Raw genomic sequence first — 21,514 nt, 5'->3', positions numbered from 1 at the left:
CTTTGTGGTTGTCTTCAGAATCAGTGATGATTTTGTTTTTGTAACTAGCTTTGGAGGGTTTTATGAGGGACCTCAGCTTCTTACTGAGGCTGACCAGGGAGTTCCTCCAATCATGGGATTTTACTCTCTTTTGCAACAGTTTCTTTCTTCTGTTGTAGAGTCTGTTTATGGCAGGGGGACCACCAGATTGGCTTCCTTTTTTTGGAGGATAGCATCTTGGTTCTGATTGCACAATCCATGCACTTGTATAAATGTTTATAAAGTGCATTTGTATAGGATTCAGCAGTCATACCTCTATTGTCCGTTATCATGGGTGTCATGATGTTTGCCACTTCTGTCTTAAGAAGCATGAAGTTGGCTTTGGAGAAATTTTTTACGGTGGTTTCCTTAATGGGGGGTGGGGGTGGGATGTGGATGTCTAGGGTTATTAGCTTGTGGTCGGATCTGACCAACGAGGAATTGACCTCTGGTGTGGAACACTGGTTGCCCATGTTGGTAATGACCAGGTCTAGGATATTGCTGCCCCTGGTGGGGGTGTGGATAAGTTGATCCAAGGCGTTGGAATTTATGAATTCCAGAAAATGTTGAGCACAAGCGTTGGTACATGAATAGTTTTCCCAGTTAATGGTGGGGTAGTTGAAATCACTCATTATTAGGGTGTTAGGTTGTACCCTAATATTTTGCAGTGTATCAAGAAATGAGGATTAGGAAACCTGGGGCATGGTGGGGGAACTGTAACAAGCTACAATTTGGATTGCGGTCTTGCCCAGAGTTAGTTGCACTTGGATAATCTCGGATGCATTATGCTGAGCAAGTAGCCTGGAGGAGTGGATATCCTTAATGAATATGGACACGCCTCAGCCTTTAGTGTTTCAATCCAGGTTAGGTGGCCGAAAGGTGTGGTATGAATTATAGCCTGGTAATGCAGGGGTGCTCTCTGGAGCTTTGGACCAGGTCTCTGGTTTCATATGGGAGAGTCATCAGCTATGGTTCTAAGCAATATTGCTTAGAACCATATCCCCATATGAAACCAGAGACACCTGGTTCAATGCTCCACAGAACTTCACCTCCATCAACTGTCAGCTGGTGTGCAATGCACAAGGTAATATAAACAATGTGTATATGTGTCTGTCAGGCAGTTTCCATGATTCACACTTTGGCACATGTATAACCACTACCAGCATTTTGCTTGGGCTTATTTTCCACACATTGCCAGCCACAAATTCATAGATATGCTATTCCTAAGTACACAGGCAGCAGACCACCCATAATGTTGTTGACTATTGTAGGTTTTACGTGATAAAAGATATTGCTTAGAATCATAGCTGATGACTCCCCCATATGAAACCTACAGACCATGTCAGAAATGGCACACACCACCTCTCTGTTAGACACAAAATCTTACTGAATGTGTTTGGGGTTCTGGTCACCCAATTGTGCTGCATAGCTACATCTGCTGCTGCACTACAGTACACATCTGAGACATGTAGTAATGTGTCTGTGGCTGTAACATGTTATACAGTATTTTAGTTAGCAAGCAAATACAGTTTGAGCACATCACAGTTCTGCCTGTCAGACCTGTGGCAGTAGTGCAAATGACTTGAGCAAGGGGTCAGTGGAAGAACTAGCTAGAGTAGTACCTGATGTGAGGCAGAGGCAGGAACAATATGTCATTGCACTAACAAAGAGGTGGCAAATGATCCACAACTTATGTGCCCATGACAAGGACAACACAGAATAAAACTGATGCATGTTATCAGCAGCCCCAGCTATATATTTCAGTGTACTGACTGACCGAGTTGTGTTTCAACCATCACCTTACCCACATGGGCCAAAGTGGTGGGGAGGACAAAGTCATTAAAATCCACACAAGTGGGGTTTGGCACAGAGGTAAATGACAGCAATGCTTTCATAAGTGGAAGGATTATAAAAGTGGATTTGGTAACCATACATGCAGATATCGGCTTAGAGTAGTCAGAGATTAAATTGTATAATATCAGGGTAGCAGTTCCATATCAGATACATTGACAAGGTGTACCATGTGGTCCTGCATTGTGGGGGCTACATGTGTTCTGCATAAAAGGTGGTGTAGTGCTTAAGAACAATGTAGAGCAACTGTGCTGTGACCCACCTATGTAGGAGACATTAAATGGACAATGTCCACATCCTGAGGATGGATACCATCAGCCATTGCAATTAGTAGGCCAAAAAGGGAGATTGGAGCTGGAAAACCTGGTCCTGTGGACATCTGTGTACTAGAACCATTTAAGTATTGGCTGTGATCATCAGAGTGCTCACATGTAGGGGAGGAGGCAGCCATGACCATGAGCGATAGTGTTGCAGTCTTGGTAATGGTGTTTACCATCTGAAAAACTTGCCCTTTGAGAATGCATCACACTTTCAGACCTTTGCATGGTCATAGTGGGCATTTGCTAGTTTTCTTATAGATGTACCAGTTGATGGTATGGATGACACGTAGGTATTCTACTCTCAGCAAAAGTCTGCTTCATGTCCATATCTGCTATATCATGTTGCATATGCAGCACATTGGCCATGAAATACATGCACAGAATCTCTAAGGCATTTATAGTGATTGTCTGTGCCTATGATATGGATCTGCACATCCAGTAATTGATATGAAGTGGTACCTAGGTGAAAAATAACTTGGAGTCATGACAGCATCAGCAGCCACCTTAATTCCACTCCATTGCAGTGAGTGTATGCACCTCAAAGGCACTGCTACTCACAGATCCAAAGTAGCTTCTATGGAGTTATAAAAAGGATATTCAGTGCTTAACACAGGTGAGGCTGGAGGTTCATGCTGTTCTTCCGCCATCATTTCATATGTGGGTAATGTCTGCATGGCCTCCATTCTAAATGTTACTGGCAGTGCCACTCTGTCATCATTGTTGGCCGTAGGTGACCCACTGATATCAGTCATATACTATCCTGTTGTCCTAGATCCCCTATCACTGGAACCTGTGAAAGCATATAAATAACATAGCTATAGCAGGGCTGACAGATGCACATCACCATATGAGCCACACACACAAATACATGTCACTGATTTGAATATTATGCAGGCACATGCATGTCTTCTCTGTTCTCATCCGAGTCTGCTGCTTTCCTCTGACTTCATTTTCTTATTTTTGCTGTTTCTTCTACAAGGATGTGCTGCTACTCCTCTTTCATTGTAGGCTGTGTCTGGGACACACAGTACAGCTTATGTGGGGTTTTCTCCATTCAGAAGCTGATGGAAGTACTCATTTCATCTGCCTGTGATGACCAGTGGCATGATGAGCATGTTGTTGCTGGCATCATTTATGAAGGGTGCCTGATGATGATAATCTTCATCATTCGGTCTTTGCTTTGCAACCCAGTACAGTTTCTTTGTGCCATCTGCTGAGTCTCTTTCCTGAAGCTGGTAGAGTGCCTCTGATGTCTTGTTCTTTGCTATTACAACAATTCTCTTAACCTCTTTGTTAGCCAACCAGTATTTTTCTTAACCAGGCCATCTTTTTGATCTCCCAGTGAGCTTTCTTTCTTTCTTTTGACAATTTCCCGGACTTCTGCATTCCACCACCAGCTTTCCATATGTACCATTTTCCAAACCTGTCTCGGCCACATATCTGTTACACAATCCTCAGACATGTTGTTTTAGGCTCCAACATTCTTTAGCAATTCAACTTACTTCCTCTTCCTCATGAGATGGTAATATTCTGAGCATTTCCTTGAGCTTTTGTGCTTTATCTCCAGCTAACTTTCATGTCTTCAGCCTAGTCCCTGTTGACGTTACAACCAGAATTCTCTGGCCACTGCTTAAAGTTGTGGCAACCATTAGTTTATGCCGTAGCCCATTTGTTTCACTGGGGATGGCTTTTACCCCAGTGCCCTTTTCTTACTAGGAGGAAGTCTAATTTAGTTGTGAGTTGGCCACTCTTGTATATCATCTTGTGATCGTCTTAACTGATGAACCATGTGTTGGCCACCATCAATACATTTTCCAGTCAGAAGTTTAGAATGACTTCTTCTTTATTCATGTTGCCCCACCATCTGGACCCAGGTCATCCTCCTAGCCTGTTCTGTTATGTGCCTTCAGGTCTCAAATTATCAATATCAACTTACATTGTCCAGCTTTATATAGTAAGTTAGGTAACTGCTGCATGAAGTCACCCTTTTCCTTGCTATCATAAGCTTGTTGTGGGCATGTTGTTATGAATACTGCCTTATCTCTACATTAAACTGTGATTGCCATGAGTCTGTCACTAATTCTGATATCCCTTTCTGTATTTTGAAGTCACCCCCTCACACGAAATGAAGGTGACTGACATCTTGAATGTTCTCCTCTGTTCCAGTAAGACAGGCCCTCCTTGTACTGTGTCATACATAATCATGGTATTCTGCTTCTTTGTGTGTGAATCTCCATTCTCTGTCTAGAGTCCAGTCTTCGCTATCACAAAATGTCCTCCCTCTGTCTGTATTTCTCCATTGTTGCCATCATTTGTGTCTGTACATGACTTCTTTTTTATTTTTGTTTTGCTGTTCCTGTTTCATTCTTTATTTTTTTCTTTCCTTCCCACACATGCTTCTTAGTACTGTGTCCCTCTGCCTTTTTCATTGAAAAATGTAAAATCAGCACATGCCCTAAAAAATATATGCCTGCCTTCTCCCTACCTGTCTCTCATTTCTATCACCGTCTTTTCTTCTTTATTCTCAGTGCTTGTGTTGCAGCTGTGAGCTGTTTCATTGCACGTATAAATGTGGCTAACATCAAACCCCATGCCTCATTCTGCCTCTCATGTCAGTCATGTGACTATACATAACATGTTATTTCAGTAGTGTGATTACTGCCATTAACGTAGTTGTAATAATTTAGAATGCAGCCCTTTCCCCAACTGCCAACACTAAGTAAGTGTAATATATATGTGTACATATATATATATATATATCTATATCTATATATATATATATAGATATATATATATATATATATATATATATATATATATATATATGTATATATAGATATAGATATAGATATATATATATATATATATATATATATAAATATAAATATATATATATATATATATATATATAAATATAAATATATATATACATTATCAGGCCTCATGGTGTTTTAACAAATTTGGCATTTAGTGCAACACCACAGTGTTACAAATCATTCAGAATACTCCACACCAGTATATCTAGACTAAACAAACACATACACAGCTCTGTACAAAACTGTGGACTCGTGTTGCTAAGCACCTTGTGATTTATGGAAATGGGAACTTGCTATTTTGTTTAACTGACTTCCACTTTCATTGAAAGCTTTACATTATAATTAGTAAAATTACAGAACAGTGAGAGTAAGAGATTTTCAACTTTCCTTCACTCGATTCCATTTCCAGAATTAATATGTCCAGAGATGACAGAGGTGGGGAGGTGTCATAAGGGGAAATTCACACATGCAAAATAGTTTTATTTATTTTTTACTTTATGTGCATTTTAGTCATATGGCTCATCCCTGTGCTTTTTTTTTAAATCTGTGTTTAGCAATATACCCACGAAGCTATATACTGAAATTGCATTGGGAACAATTAAGTGCAAGTAACATATATTCAGTGACAAAAAAAGTATCCCTTTACATGTGTAAAAGTTGTACAGTTATAGAAAAAATGTTACATCATGTGGCTGTATGTAGAAAAATCCATTGACAGTGTGCCAGGCTGACACCTCTCAACTGTCATTTTCTGGGATATGTCTGCTCTGTCCCTCTTAGAACTGGTAATTTCTCTATAGAGGTGGATTACAATAAATAATGATGGTCATTTTAGTTGCAAACTTTGTTTACATTGGACAGTGTATATTAGTTCACTTCCTTTTATTCCTGTCAATTCAATAATGCTAGTATTTAAAAACTGTCCCTGATTTACAGCCTTTGTCCCCGATTATTTTTGGTTTTATCTGAAATCGTGGTATAAGAATGTGTATTTGTGTGTGTGTGTGTGTCTCTAGGGAGGGGGGGTGTAGCAAAACCATTACACTCAAATCCAGAAACAATACCAGGAGAAGTTAGTTGGCATTAAATCTAGAAAAAGGCCTTGAACTCTATTGTAGTTGGACAGTAAGAAGAATCCTGTGTGTTATCAGAAAATGGACTGGTGATAGAACACCAGAAACCCAAAATAGTAAGAAATGTCAGTATAATAACTCATGCTGAACCTATAGAAACTCAAAGTTAGTCAGTCCATAACAAAACTTCCTCAGATCCAGCCCTGATGAATCTGTTTGACATGCGCAAAACAAAACAGTACCAGAATGCTTGATTCAAGGATCTTGGTTTCACTTGTGACATAAACAGAATATGCTGGAGAGCCAGAGATGTGTCCCGAGGAATCCCTGCACTATGGAATAGGCTCTTTAGCCATGTAAAATAGAGTTCATCCCTTATCATATTCAAGCAAAACCTTGAAAATTGCATGGGAAATGATAAATTTACCCTGGTCTGGCACCCATGTCCCTTATGGACAGATCCTTTTACAAATCCTTATCTACTTACCTACCAACAAGCCCCCAATTTGATACTTGGGACACATGTGATTTGGAGTACCCAGCTAGGTTTATAAGGGCTCTAGTGGGCAGTAGCTTAGTAACCTATGACCCTGTGAACTTCACCACAACAGACTGGTACAGCACCTGTAGTGCTGTCACTACTGTACCCACCCAATAGTTTTCTTCCAGTTTAATGTACCATCACTCAAAGATACATCCCTAAGATGCTTAAACTCTTCCATCCAAGATAACTCCTTCCACTTACTTCCAGAGAGAAATTTTCTTGAGAGGACTCTGATGTCTGATTTGGGGGTGCTAACTTGCCCACTTCATGCCCCACAGTGAACAGGTCCAATGCATACTGGAGATCGCAGTCAGCTGAGTCTAAGAGAACATCATCATCTACAGGCAAAGATGCAGCCATCATATCAACAACCTTCATGTTGTCCTACTTTGGCTTCCTCTTAATTTCTTGCCCATGAATATCCCAAACTGGACTGGATCAAGATCAGCTTATGTCAGTGTCCCTTATGCACAGTGAATAACATGATGTGGAATGTTGGCACAGTTTAAGCTCTTCAATTACAGGGACTGATGGCAACATTTCATTTCACAGGCATCCTTGTTGGTATAATACTGCTTAATGTATTACAGATTAGGGGTTGTGTTGCTCAATGACATGTTTATTTTCCACATTAGTTCTTTTACATAATTAAATAAATGAAAAATAGAAAAATCAGTGCACTGAATTGTTTCTTGTATGCAGTGTTGCAAAAGTGCATATTTTCTTGAATGGTGCATTTGGAATTAGTAGTAAATGCCATTTTATAAATATGCAAATGATGCTAACTTATAATGTGGGTGCTGCCATCCACGCATATGCATTTTATGCTTAATATGTTGTGACATTATCAGTTGTTGTCGTAACAGTTTTATTCATTTTGATAATGCATGACTTTTTTTTTCATCTTTCTGAAGGTGGCTATAATTGCTGGAAATTTTGAACTGGCTGAATTCATCAAGAATCACAGAGAAACTGATATTGGTAAGTGAAGGTCCGCGTTACCGTAACAGACTAATATACATTTACTATTTATCACCCAGTTCCGCATTTTATAATTATAGAATCATATAGTAGTCTTATTGTTTTACATAAAAGTACATGTTCAAGTATTTCATTTATTGCTTTATAGAAGCAGACTAAAAGTACTACAGGAGTATTAATAATAGTGAGTATTGCAAGTGTGTTTCCTCAAAGCTATGCATTTCTACTAGGCTTGTTAATAAACCAGTTCTACTTTTAAACCACTTAAGTAAACAAAATAATTTTTTTTTACAGTTAATGTTAACTTCGTATCAACAGTTCTTTGAGATATCCTAGTGTTTTGCTTTTCTGTAAACCTGAGACATTTCGTAAATTATGCTATAATTTTAAATAATCTGTTGGTACAATAACAAAGAAATAATCATTCATGTTTTGAAAACGTAAGAATATCGCAAGTCATTTTTATGTTAGTTGTCAAGGAAATACGCATTTACCATCTCATGGTGACGTTCAGATAAACAAAACAGATTAGATGACTGACAGTGTGTTCTGCCAAATTCATGCTTAAATCTAACCGTTATGCTATAAACATGCCAAGCAATTTTATGCTCTTTATTATTATATGTCACTTTGTTTTATGAAAGTCAAATGTAACAGAGACAGATAACATTTGTATTGCCACCATGACATTTAAGAAGATAAAACAGGAGTGTGCTAGACCTATTCAGTATCTGAATTAATGCCTTTTATTTTCCTTCCACTACTCTGTCTGCTTGCTGTGCCCAGTTGGAGATCTTTCTTTCTGAAGATAGATCCAGACAACAGGAGGGAGATGGGCTCTGAAAAAGGTTAAAGGGCATCACCACTTGGCCACATTCCAGAATAGGATGTTGAATGTCATGCTTGCTTTGCTTATATGGTATTTCAGAAGCTGGCTGGCACGGCTGATAATTTAATGTTTATGGCCTCACTGCAAAATAGCAATTTATTTATATTGCTCCAATATAAGGAAATAATTTAATAACATTTACGTTTTTGGACCCTGATAGATTTCATGATTTTATCTATGTAGCTGACAACATTGTCAAAAGAGAGTTTATCTACATTTGTTATTGTGGATTTCCTCACAAAGTGAATTCTGCATCTGTCATCTTTAGCAGACTGGTTAGTAGACAGTGAAAATGTGGTGAGAGGGCTAACTCATTATCACAATAGAATTTTTTTTTTCTCTTTTATGCCTCCCCCCCCACCCTTTTTATATATACCCTCCAGCTAACCATCAGCTGTTTGGGTGCTCCATTTTACTTTTTACTGTCCCTGCTGCTGTCCTGGAGATGGGACCTTAGAAGTTGTGATTTGTGGAATAGAAGTGGAGCAGAGTAGCCAGCAACATTGCATATGCTGTCCTGCATGCCAGTGGATTTGTGTGTGTGTGTGTGTGTGTGTGTGTGTGTGTGTCATAATTGGAATGAACTACTGTTGTCATATGCTTCAGTACACAATGTGTTGATTTAGCTCCATCTCTTCCTCTTAATACCGAGCAAAGGGCCATATCCCAGCCCGAAATTAGGACCAGTAGGACTACCCCTTCACAAGAGTAATCTGTACCACTTCCTACCCAGCTCCACTAGTTCCTAAGCCAATAGCTGTCTGGGTCATAGGGCTTCATCAGTCTATGTCACAGAACTAGAGAGAATTCATTTTCTATGCCAAGAGCAACAATAAGGGTCCTCAAATGCACTTTTTTTTTTTTTACAAGACAAGGACTATCTATGAATTAGGGACTCTGTGTGTAGGGGACAGCTCTGCTTAATAGAATTTCAAAACATCATAGCAGAAGTCTCTGTAGTATAGAAAATGTAAATTGTCTGTTTATCTATTTTTCTTTGTAAGTTGTTTCACAAATTAGCATATCTAATAAGGAAAGGTTTATCTGTTTTATTTGAAAACCTCCTGACAGTTAATAGTAGCTTGACATGGCATTCTTAGCTTGACTTGTATATGACCTATCCTTTAAAAGAGATGGAGTGAGCATTTTCTGCAGTTTGCTTGAGTGTATATCTTCCAGAATTTAACATAGCACAGAATGGGAGCAGGCTGTCATGACATCAATTAGAATAATCGGCCATTGGCCACAACTCCTTACTTTGTCAGAACCTCTGTACTGACCAGATATGTCTGCCTCTGGTGCACGAATAATTGATTTTTTATAAGTGAGTGAAACTGAGCATCAATTAGAAAATGAATCAGTTGGTTACATACATTCAGGACTTCACTGGTGGTACTGAAGATCAAAAAGGTTTGCCAAAGTAAAAAAAAATACATGTGACAGTGCAGTCTGATAAACAGCATTCAAACTGTACATCATCACAAACAGCTTGACATCCTATAAATCTGACATTTGGAACACCAGCTTACAAAGCAGACTGAAGTTTATTATAGTTTTTATGAGCATATGAAGACAAATAACAGAACATTCCACAAGTGCCTAATATTTGTGGGCGGGGTTGGCATAATGAGTAAGGTTTTTACCTTACTAATACAAGTGACTGCCTTTGTCAAAAATGACTGACTCCTAGCATGTTTGAGAAGCTGCCATTTTGTCATGTGCTCATTCATGTCCTAAACACTTCAGGCTGTACAGAGACAGGCAGCTGAGCTGCATCTGTAAGTCTGATACACTGAAACAAACTTTTCTAACAACTCCCCACCCTTCTCTTTGTCAAGTAGGATAGGACACTGAAAAATCTGCCCTCTTGTTCTGCTGTGGCAAAAGCCCTCCTGAAAGATAGGTCATATGATTAAGTAAGAAACTTACCAGAACAGTGGTTGACTGACTGAGAACGAGCAACAGAGAGAGAGAGAGAGAGAGACTTGGAGAAAGAACGACATTTTCAGTGTTACAGATATTCTTTTCCTACTACTGCCTTTTCCTGTACTTTTACGGTTTGCTTGTACTTATTCTGCTGTTGTACATTATTAGTAGTAGTTTAACTGTTGGCTAATTTTTAATTTGTTGCTGTGTTGTACACTGCACAAAACGACATTCTGTTTTGTCTATAGCTACAAGAACCATTAAAACAAAAGTTTCAGCAGCATGAAACTTAACATTGTTATATTGCAGAATGACTTGCAACCTGCATTACAAAGCAGACCAGTGAGAGACCTATTAATGGTCTTACTAGGCTAATTTTCTATACTACTGCGAGACATCTCTCTCTCTTTCAGTCATCAGGTGTACGGATTATTTCACATAACTGTAATTTTTCCTAATGCACTGTGTACTAATTCTAAAATATTATATGAAATTAGGTTTGTCATATTTATATGGTAAGCATGCCCATAGAGAATGCTTCACTAGACAAGAGAATTGTAGAGCACATATGTAATGCCTTGAGAGTCTTGATCATACTCCCTAATTAGCAAAAAGATAAGCTACTTGGAGACTGCTCTTCTATGAGACTTAATCATAAGAGCTTTCAAAGGGGCATAAATATTATACATCTTTGAAAGCTGCTACAGTGAGGTCATGTGTTATAGCACACACACACAGCAATCTCGGCAGAACAGTGTTAGCAATGATTTCACAGCTTTAAAAGCTGCAATAAAATCTGTGCTGTATTCAAATGATATAAACATGGCAAGGAAGAAGTTTGTAACAGCTTTCAAAGCTGTTGATAGAAATGTTGCCAGGATATTTAGTGTTGTATATGAGTGTGTGTCACTTCATTAAATAATACATTTCTGGAAATACATATTTCTGCCACAGTATAGTTATTTCGAAACACACTTATTCTTGGGTTTAAGAATAATTTTATGGAAAATCCATGCATGCACACACTCTTGGTTCACTCTAACTGATATGTTTTGTTTGTACTTTCCGCTTCATAAAGCTATCCAAAAGTATATTTGTTTGAAGAGACTAGAATGATTACTTTAGGGTCCGTAGAGAAATAAAACATGCTGCTTTCAGATTAGTATCAATCTCAGTACTGTGGAATTGTTTTAAATGTTATTAGATTACTCAGCAGAAAAATATTACTTCCCATCAAAATATAATGCTTAATCAGCTATGTAAATTTACATATGTGGATATTCTATTGCTATTATTTCTGAGACGCAAACAAAACTTCACAAAATGTCTTGTTGAGTTTAATGTGAACTTCTGTTTAATATTTTACTTGTTTCCCAGTGAGTTACATTTTTGAAGTGATTGTAAGCATTCTGTTATCTACATTTTATTAGCGGTATCCTTTTCCCAGAAGAAATAAAGAACATTTTGACTGCTAATGTATTTGTCTTTAAGAAAGAGTAAATCAAAGTGACATAGGTGATGGTCATTAAAATCCTCTCGCTTATTAAGAAAGAGTGGATGTTTTGTCTGAGCAAGGAGAACTAGAATGCTGAGAACCTTCTGTTGCACACAACAGGCTTTATTTCAGAAAGTCAGAAGACACAGAGTTGATGGCTTTTTATGAACCACATCACAGTTAGGTAAATATTGTACCCTGGTGATGTAATGTAGAAAATGCGTGCCATGTGCAGTTATCCTAGGCAGTTTGATGCAAGAATGTACACAAATGTTACCTCACACCACAAAGACTACATGGGGAGTTGCAAACCGTATTCTTTAAATGCAAGAAAATGTATTGCATGGACTGCAATAATGCTTCAGTTAAGGCTTATTTCACACTACAGATAATACCACATTTAAATTGGAGGGTTATTGTTTGTGTATTGTGTATTTGCTAAAACAGAAGTCTATCTGTTGTGACCTTAAGATTACCCTTGAACTGTTCTTACTGAATGCAGTATATGATGGAGCTAATAGTATGAATCCATACCTACCTGTATGTTGTTCATACTATGATATACATATCCTCACATGACCTGTACACACATGGCTAGTTCGGTATGATGTTACCATGTATTGGAAATGACATATGAACCTGTTTGCTTTTGCCATAGTATTTTGCAAAAAGAACAAAACATTTTGTTTGCTACCCTTGTATATATGTCCTTCCAATTCTTACTCATTCCAGTGTCAACTGTCCACCTTTCATTTTGGAGAGCCTAATGGAGGACATGTGACTATCTGCTTACCCATCCTTTGAACCACTAAAGTATAATGCAAAACTGTAAAAATTCCCTTGCTCATGAAAAATATCTAATAATCAAAAGAGATAAATACATTTGGCTGCCGATGGGCTTTGTTCCAAGGCATGTAAATATGTGGCTAAAGAAGGGAGTCTGGCAGATAGGGTTTCACTGTGATGCATTGCTGCAGTGATTGCTGCTCATGTGCAAGTATTAGGCTAGCTGCCCTTGCAGGCCACTTCAAGCCTAGCCAGTTTCCCTTTTAATTCTTGAATTAACCTGTCCCATTTTATGTTAGATTGGCCTTACCCATCCCACAGTCAATAATTGTATACTACCCCTAGTGAGAATAACTGGGGTAATACACTAGATAATATAAGGGTACTCGTGCATGAAATAAAGCATTTGGGAGCTTCCTTGTTCCATTAATAGTACAGTGTGCAGCCCTGGAGTATTTTTTTTATTTTTATCACCAGCCAATAGGTCGAAGTTGTGCTTGAATATGGATAGGGCTGAGCTTTGTTTTATGTTGCAGGGGATTCTGTTTTTACCATCTCATGCTTTTCATCAGTGAGTTCATTTACCTGGGATACCTTCTGTATGGAGTTTGAATGTCCAAGTGTGTGCAGGCTTCTGTACTTTCAGGTACTTCTGTTTCTTCACAAGTCCCCAAACCATACTTTAGATGCATTGACTATCCTCCAAACTAAAAGTGCTGCTGGTGTATATTGCCTGTTTGCGAATACTTTGATTTATGGACTCGTGTCTTAACCACTATAACTTTTGTTGTATTATAGCTATTGGATATCAAGCTAGATATTTCTTTCAAAACTTCAAAATGAATAAAAACAAAGTGTTAAAGTATTTTCAGTTTAGTATGGATATTTTATATGAAAAGCAAGCCAAGCTAATTTGAATTGCAAAGACTTGATAGAAGCTTGTAAAAAAACACTACAAGCTCACCTAATAGGGCACAGTTGTGTAAGCTTTTATTGGTTCCTTTTCACTCTGCAAAAATAGTTATTTGTAGTGTTTATAAATCCCATAATAATTCAGACAAGTCTGCTTAACTCTGCTGTTAATGTATGAAGAAACTGAAGATGGCATTCCCCATGCTACACATTAATCTAAAAGCCTGCATTTCCATAATCGTTTACTGGACCCATAAAGGAGAGCTCCCACACAATGTTTTTAATGTTTTGTATTGATTATCACCACCCCATTGGTGACCAAAAACACAACTTTCAAAACTAATTCGTAATGAGGCATGTGCAGTGCAAAGAAATCAAATTGTTGGTAGGTTTGTTATTGCAGTTCTTGTCATCATGCACAGCATTATGGAGCAGTTGTGAAAAATGATTCATTTCTTAACATTTGTCAACAATATTATACCTTGAATCTTATAACAACTCACTAAATGATACTGGAGTAATTAAGACCACACATTTTGTATGTAGCAGTGATTTTTTTCTCTTAATTCAGCCAATGGCTCCAGCATTTACTAAATTTGTGAGAATGTGATATGCCTTTTTCTGTTGTGTTTGCTTCATTTATTTATATTATTTGTTGCAGGACAACATGGTCATATGCCGTATAAAAAACTGCAAGTGTAAAAACATTGTCTGTTAATTCCTTTAGACACTTACAGTAAGCACACCAGAATGTTGAGGTATGGAACCCTAACTTATCCAAGTTTTAAATTTCCTAGTTTTGGTGATTTGACATATAAAGAGTAACTTATGAATTATCAAAGCTTTTGACAGAGTTACAGGTCATAACGGCAAAATCTGTCTTAAGAACTGAAAGCTTATTTTCATTGGGTAACATTTCACTTAATTATCTACACAGCTGCCCATTATAGTGTATGATGAAAATAAATGCATGGATCAATTTACTGAACATAATGTCACTCTCATCTCGGATCAGGTACACCAGAAAAACAAATTAACCAGAAAGGCTAATCTAGAATTAAAATGTTTTAGAAAAGCAATCTCCTCTTTATTTGCTCAGTAGGGCACTAACAAAATGCAAACGTATGTCAGAATGGAATTAAGTTTTATTCATTCACACACATAAAGGCAAAGGGCATAAAGATTACATGCATCTTGCATGTATATTGATTTCTTCCATAGTTTGATATAAGATATGGAGAACACACTTCTGTGCATGTTCCGTTGCTATTCTTTGGAACATGTAATAACCATTCTTTTATAATATGCATGTTTCAAAGATTATAACTGGAGCATGCACAGAAGTGTGTTGATGTTTAATTTATTTCAGCTCTGAGATCACAGAATCCCTGGAGACAGGGCATATTTGCCAACCTCCGAAATTGTTGATCTTGTTCAACTGGCTAACAAAAAGAATGATATTCACTTAAATGTATTCAATTTATCAGGCTATTGCTGCACTTGTGGTTGAGTGGCTTAAGTTTAAAAATGTAATTTCATGGTGAGTTTTACAGCAATATATTGTACTGTGTGATTTGGTAGTGCAGTCATGTTTTTTTTCCTCTCTCCTTCACTGTAGTAAGACTGTAGAGTTGTCTGTGTGGACTTTTATTTTGGGGGAGGGGGGTTCAGGGTTACCATTTTTGATATTTGCTTTTTTATAAGTGGTAAGCTGAAAAAACAACCACTTAAACTCTATACATAAACCTTTATATCATACTGGGAGAAAGTGTTTGCATACCTACACCAGCACCCCCTCCCCACCAAAAAGGAAGTCCCCTTCTGTATACCTTCTGGTGTTTGATTGAGATGAAAGTAAAAGAAGAAATAGTCTCATGAATATAGTTTAAGTTTCCACTAACACATGCCTGCAACCCATGCCTCCTGTCCCCACTGTCTTGAAAAGACACACATTTTCTGTTTAACCCTGTTATGTTAGATTGATATGAAAGTGAAAAAAAATGGCCACAATAATATTGCTGTTAGATGTATATGCACAGCATATACCCCCTTACCCCCTACCCACAAAAGATAGCTGCTTGGATACACATCTGATGTTTGTAGGGAAAATGAATTAATAATAATAATCAGAATAATGTAATGCAAGTTTTTGCATCAGTATAATACTCATCTCCTAGATAAGCTGCAGTGGCATTCTAGGTTTGGTTGTGAGCAAATTATACAAACATTGGCTACACAGCTACACTGTCACCTCCAAGCCATAGTGAGCACGTATGGACAAATCTGAGCAATTCTAGTTTCCGACTAAGTGGGGTCAGGATAGAGGCTAAGATGGAGCTCCTAATTAAGCTACAACAAAATCCAGTTTTACAAGTGAGTGTTGGGGAAGAAACCAGAAAATCTGTATAAAATATACATGAAGATGGGGAAGATATGCACACACTCCACACAGAAGGAATCACAGCCAAGAAGTCAGAAAACCAGACACTGAGATATACAACAGTATTTACTGCACCACTGTGCCAATGATTAGTTATTAATGTGCACAACCTGCATAGACTGCAAAAGATATACACTTATTGTATAAAATTCTGAAGTTAGTATGTGTTGAAAAGTGAAAGAAATTCTGGCCATTTTGTTACTTCCAGTTAATCTCCACCCCATTACACATACAAAAAGTAATCAAATCCACAGACAGCTCTACATCCATTATCAACAGCCACTTTCTTATGTACATTTCTGATGTCTGCTTTTTGTTAACATTGTCATAAAGTATTTAAACTGGCTTCACACAAAAACATGCAGTTCTGCTATGTCAAAATAATGCTTTTTAATGTGAGTCAATGAGATAAGGTTGGTCATTTTCATCCAAAGACATCCCAATACCCAGCAATTATAGCAGTTGTGTTGACAATGCACACCTCAGATGTCTACGATAAAAAATGACCATTTGTTTGCTTCATACATTTAGTAACCACAGTAAAGTATTCAATTTTGCTTAAAAAATAAACTTTACTCCTACAAAACTAAAATAATGACTTTTTTGTAATGAGTCACAAGCTTTATTATATAGGTTAACATTGTTGTATTATAGCCCTTGCAGTTCTCATATATGATGCACTTATATGCTTTTTTTCTACTTCCATACTGCACAGCCTTCTTACATAGTGCACTTTCTTTTTGACTAAGGGCAGAAGGGGGTCTCTCTCTTGTAGTTCTACTATATGTCTGTTAATTGCCCTCTGCCTATTGTCATGATTTCATTTCTATTTTTTCTAAGCATCGCATTGCACTTTATTTTTCAACAATATTCTGTGACATTTAATCCCATTTCTAATACTACAAACATAAACTGTATACAGCAAAGTAGAACTTGTGCTTTATTAAAGTGCACACAGAATCCTTCTAATATCTGTACCAATATAACCTCGTGTTTTGGCTAAAAAGTAGCTTAAAACAGGTGCTGTTATCGTTGTTCTCAAGGATCTACCAATCCCTTGAGCTCCTGAATACAGAAATTCAATTTTTGTCTCTCACTTCAGTTGCCTTTCCATTTCTTTATCAGTTTTACACTTGACCCTGTTCTGCCTGCTTGGGCTGGCTTTTACCTGCTATCTATGTGCTCAGTTTCCTAACATTTTTTTCTCCTTTGATGCCATAAAATAGTTACTCTGTTGCAGCATCTGCTTAATCTCCACACCCGAGGAGGGTGATAGTCTCTTCTCTTCCATGTTCTGGTTATTACTTTCTTCCCAATGATCATTATTAAATAAACACCAGAATTTATACTTCATTAGTTACATTTTCCTCGTACAACAATAAGGGCAGTTTTGGTGTAATTTGGCTGACTCTCAAGTTGGCTCTATTCTCTTTTAAATTATTTTCTGTTTTCTGACTTGATCTAATAATGTACATTCACAGCAGATACGTAGCCATGTGCCTCTGGCCTCCCCACATCTCCAGCACAGATCAACTACCACGGGTATATCTTTGCTAGTCTCAAGCTTGTTTAAAAGTACTTAGTAGGCATTTCCAGGGAAATATTCTGAACCTCTTAGCTTTGGTTATGTATCTTTGTTTAATCTCTGCCCGTTCTGTCCCCTGTATGTGGGTGTTTATTTCTTTTATCTATCCTCTTCTGTGCTTATCTATTCTTATCTCCCTAACAGCTGAAAGACATTTCCTTCCCATTCCTATTAACCCTTTTGTAGTTCTTCTCTCTCTCCTTCTACAGTCTATTTCTTGTATATGGTTTGATGATACCTGTCTTCCAGTTCTGTTTCATTGTATTCCACCTACATCTCTCTCCATGCTCTTACTATTCCCCTGCTTCATCTAATGGAAATCCAGTCCTAATTTCTGTCCTGTTTAACGTCATCCCTGAGGTTAGTTGCAGCCAGTTTGCCCCCTTGCATTATTTTGTATCCTGTCTCCACATTGTATTTCTCAATACCCCTATTGGCATCATATTTTCTATCCAAATCTCCCATTTGCATTCCTGCTGCTTATTACAAAATACCTCGTGTGCTTTCTTCACCCATTACAATTTTAGCCTCTCTGATCTTGTGTGCAGCAGAACATCTATTATTTATCTTTTCTTCCTCATCTCCTTCTCTAACTCCTATAAAACTCCTATAAAATGCTTTTTCCACTATGCTTTGTACCTTGCATCTGATGATATTAACATGTTTGCTATCAGGCATGAATATAAGTTTTCTTTTCAGATTTGACAGTCCCATCCTTCTCTCCTCTACTGTGTCATTCAGTTTTTCCCATGACATCATCTGCTTCTCCCCACCCCCAAATTAATTTCTTATTTAGCTATTTCACTTTTTTGTAGTAGTCACATCAGTAAGGCCTGCCAGGCATATATAAATTGTCACTACAATCATTCTCAGCATCTGTGACACCCATATCTATTTTGATACATTTCACTTATGCATTTGCATGAGACAGTATCAGCAGTAAATCATCTGTATATACCTCATTTACCATCACTTTTTTTCCTGATATCCCCATCTGCACTCTCTTTTGATCTTCTAATCATCTCTGTCAGCAGCTCCAGATAAATTGCAAGCAGTAAGGATGATAAATGACACCACTGTCGTGTTCCTCTCTCACTCTCTTTATTATATTCAACATAGCTATTATCTTCACTTTAGCCATTGCCCCTACATACATTTGTTTTAATAGCTCTGCCCACCTCTCTGGCATTCTCCATCTTCTATCCACTTCAGTCATATAGCTCCACCTAACTCTGTGAAATGCCATTTCTGTATTGAATGATATTAATGCGAGTGTCTTACTTTTTTCCTTGCATCTTGAATCAGAGTACTTTTATTAGATTTTCTGCGGCATACCTCTCAACCACTTAGCACAAGAAATCTGGGCAAAGCCTGACATAATGGGGGGACAAAGGCCCAAAAATAGCCATACAACATATTTTAAATATTGTACTTAGAAAGTTGTTAGAATAACAGGATTTCTGTTAGCATGCATTCTCTGAAGGATATGAAGTCTGAAACTTAAATGCATGTCATTATTTAATGACTTTAATCTTTAGATGATCCTAGTGATTTGTCAAAAAACATGATTTTTATGAGGAGCTGACTGAAAATATGAGGCAAAAATCTGTATGGTTAAATGGTATGTTCTGTGGTTCTCCTGCCATCTGCAAACCCTTTTTAATCTTGATGTATTATTTTTAGTAATAGTTTTCCTAGTCAGCTTGTATCTGCATAAAGCACTTTATAGTCATGACTGAGAACTGAAATGGGTCTGTAAGATTCTGACAGCATCAGGTCCTTTCCAGCTTTATGTATTACCACAACTGCCTCCATACAGGACCTTGACAGAACATTCCCTCTAATATCTTATTGAAAGGTCTACTCCATTCATCTATTACATGTTGTTTCTTCAGCTCCCACATTTTAGTTAGTCTTATCAATGTTCCCAGGAGATTTACCTTTTGCTCTCCTCTCCAATGCCGATTTTTCTTCACTCTTTATTGTTGTGATTAACTTATCCACTTTCTCGTTTTAGGGTTTATTCCTCTTGGTAGAACCATCCCTCATTTCCTTATGTTATGTTCCTCTCCACATACAAATCTTGATAGAAATTCCAGAACACCTCTAATAGTCCAGCTAATGCCTCCTTATTCTCATGTCCTTCCTCTGATCTGAGTCAGTATATTTCTCTTTCATCCTCTTGTATTAAAACTTATTACATTTTTTATTCCTTTCTCCAAAATACAGGTTTTCTACTGCTATTTTCTTTGCTCACAGATTCTCATCTAATGTTCTATTTATTATTCTCCTAATTTTTCCCTCGCTCTCTATCCCCCCTTCTTTTTGGAGAGTCACTAATTCCAATAGCAAACCTTAACTCTTCCTTCTCTTGGTGACTAGCTCCTTCACATTATCTTGTACACTTTGGTGAATATTTTTTCATGCCATCCAACTCTCAGTCTCTCTTTCTCAGTTTTTAGTTTTCATCTCATACTCTCCTCCATCTCCATTAAGTACTTGGGTAACCTCTAGTGCCTTTATTGCTGCCTTTCTTCTCCTTTATCCAACAGTATTTCAATGAAAGCAAGGTCTGACAAAGTTAACAGCTCTGTAGCTTGTCTCTCCAGTATTTTTTGTGTTCCTTTGTTACATAACACTTATCCGTGACTGCCCACCTCTGATATCTGTGCAAGTAAAATGTAAGTCTCCCTTCCTTCTCCTGCCTGTTCACCTGTTTCCAGGTATCATTTATCTTCACAGCTGTCATATATTACTTTAATAATCTGTCCTCAGTTTTAATTGTGGGTCCCCCACCCACTTTCTCACCAGTATATTTCAGTTTCCTGTGCATACAGTAGTACCCCATCTGAATGTAATTATTCTGTTAGGATATTCCACAAAGATGGTGTTGTCATGTCTGGTGGAATATAAATAGCCACTATCATTTTTACTCTGTCAGTCATCCCCAGTACACCTCCTCCATTCTCTCTTCCAGTTTGCTTTCCATTACCATTGGCCACACCATCCTTAGAATTGCTAACCCTACCTTCTGTTCTTATTTCCTCAATTATGCAGTAGCTACTAGGCTCTATCCCCCTCACATTAGACTTTATAGACCTCAACAGGTATATCTCTTGTAATACTATGATCTGTGTTCTCTTTCTCCTTACATATCCCAATATTCTCTTTGTCCTCACCATTAGCCCATTTATATTCTTCTTCTTTCGGCTTTTCCTGGTTAGGGGTCACCACAGCGGTTCACCATCCGCTCACGATTGGCAGTGGAGTTTTACAGTGTCGAGTTGCCAGCCCGGCGCCCAACCTTCCACAGAAGGCACACACATGCACGCACTCACACCTAGGGCCAATTTAGTGTGTCCAATCCACCTACAGCATGTCTTTGGGATGTGGGAGGAAACCGGAGCACCCAGAGGAAACCCACATGACCACAGGGAGGACATGCATACTCTACACAGAAGGCATCCCAGCTGAGTATCAAACCAGAGAATCTCTTCCTGTGAGGTGGCAACGCTAACCACTGCACCACCGTGGCCGCCCCATTAGCCCATTTATATTCTGATAGAGTATATTCTATATTTTTTGTTATCCTTTACCTTCTCCATAATTGTTTTTATCAGTTTTTGTTTCCAGCAACTATCTTTCTTCTCTTTCACAATGACCCATTATTCCTCTTCAGCACTTCATTCTTATTCTTTATGTTCTGTCTATATTTGATTCATCTTAATGTTTCAGTCAGCCTTCTCTCTTTTACCTTTGCATTATTTTAATTTTGGCCCTCCCCCTTCCATGTTTGTAAATAATATGCATATATACAAATTTTGCTTCCACCTGCAGAGTCCACATGCCCCTCATTGTCTATACTGCCCCTGTTTCCC

At 37.9% G+C, this 21,514-nt stretch overlaps 1 protein-coding gene across 1 annotated transcript in view; it reads left to right on the top strand.

Moving 5' to 3' along the window:
• The window catches only part of LOC122810502 (SH3 and multiple ankyrin repeat domains protein 1-like), a 4,213,494-nt gene that overhangs the window by 2,410,026 nt on the left and 1,781,954 nt on the right, over positions 1–21,514 (top strand). Inside the window, exon 11 of the mRNA XM_044082083.1 lies at positions 7,537–7,603. Within this exon, the coding sequence (XP_043938018.1) occupies positions 7,537–7,603 (67 nt within the window). The remainder of the gene's footprint in view (positions 1–7,536; positions 7,604–21,514) is intronic.

This window comes from Protopterus annectens, chromosome 9.part0 (assembly GCF_019279795.1).
Source record: "Protopterus annectens isolate FY-2018-M chromosome 9.part0, PAN1.0, whole genome shotgun sequence".
NCBI classification, from domain to species: Eukaryota; Metazoa; Chordata; order Ceratodontiformes; family Protopteridae; genus Protopterus; species Protopterus annectens.
Note: the sequence above shows the minus strand (reverse complement) of the source record. Positions and strands in the feature narration are given on the sequence as shown.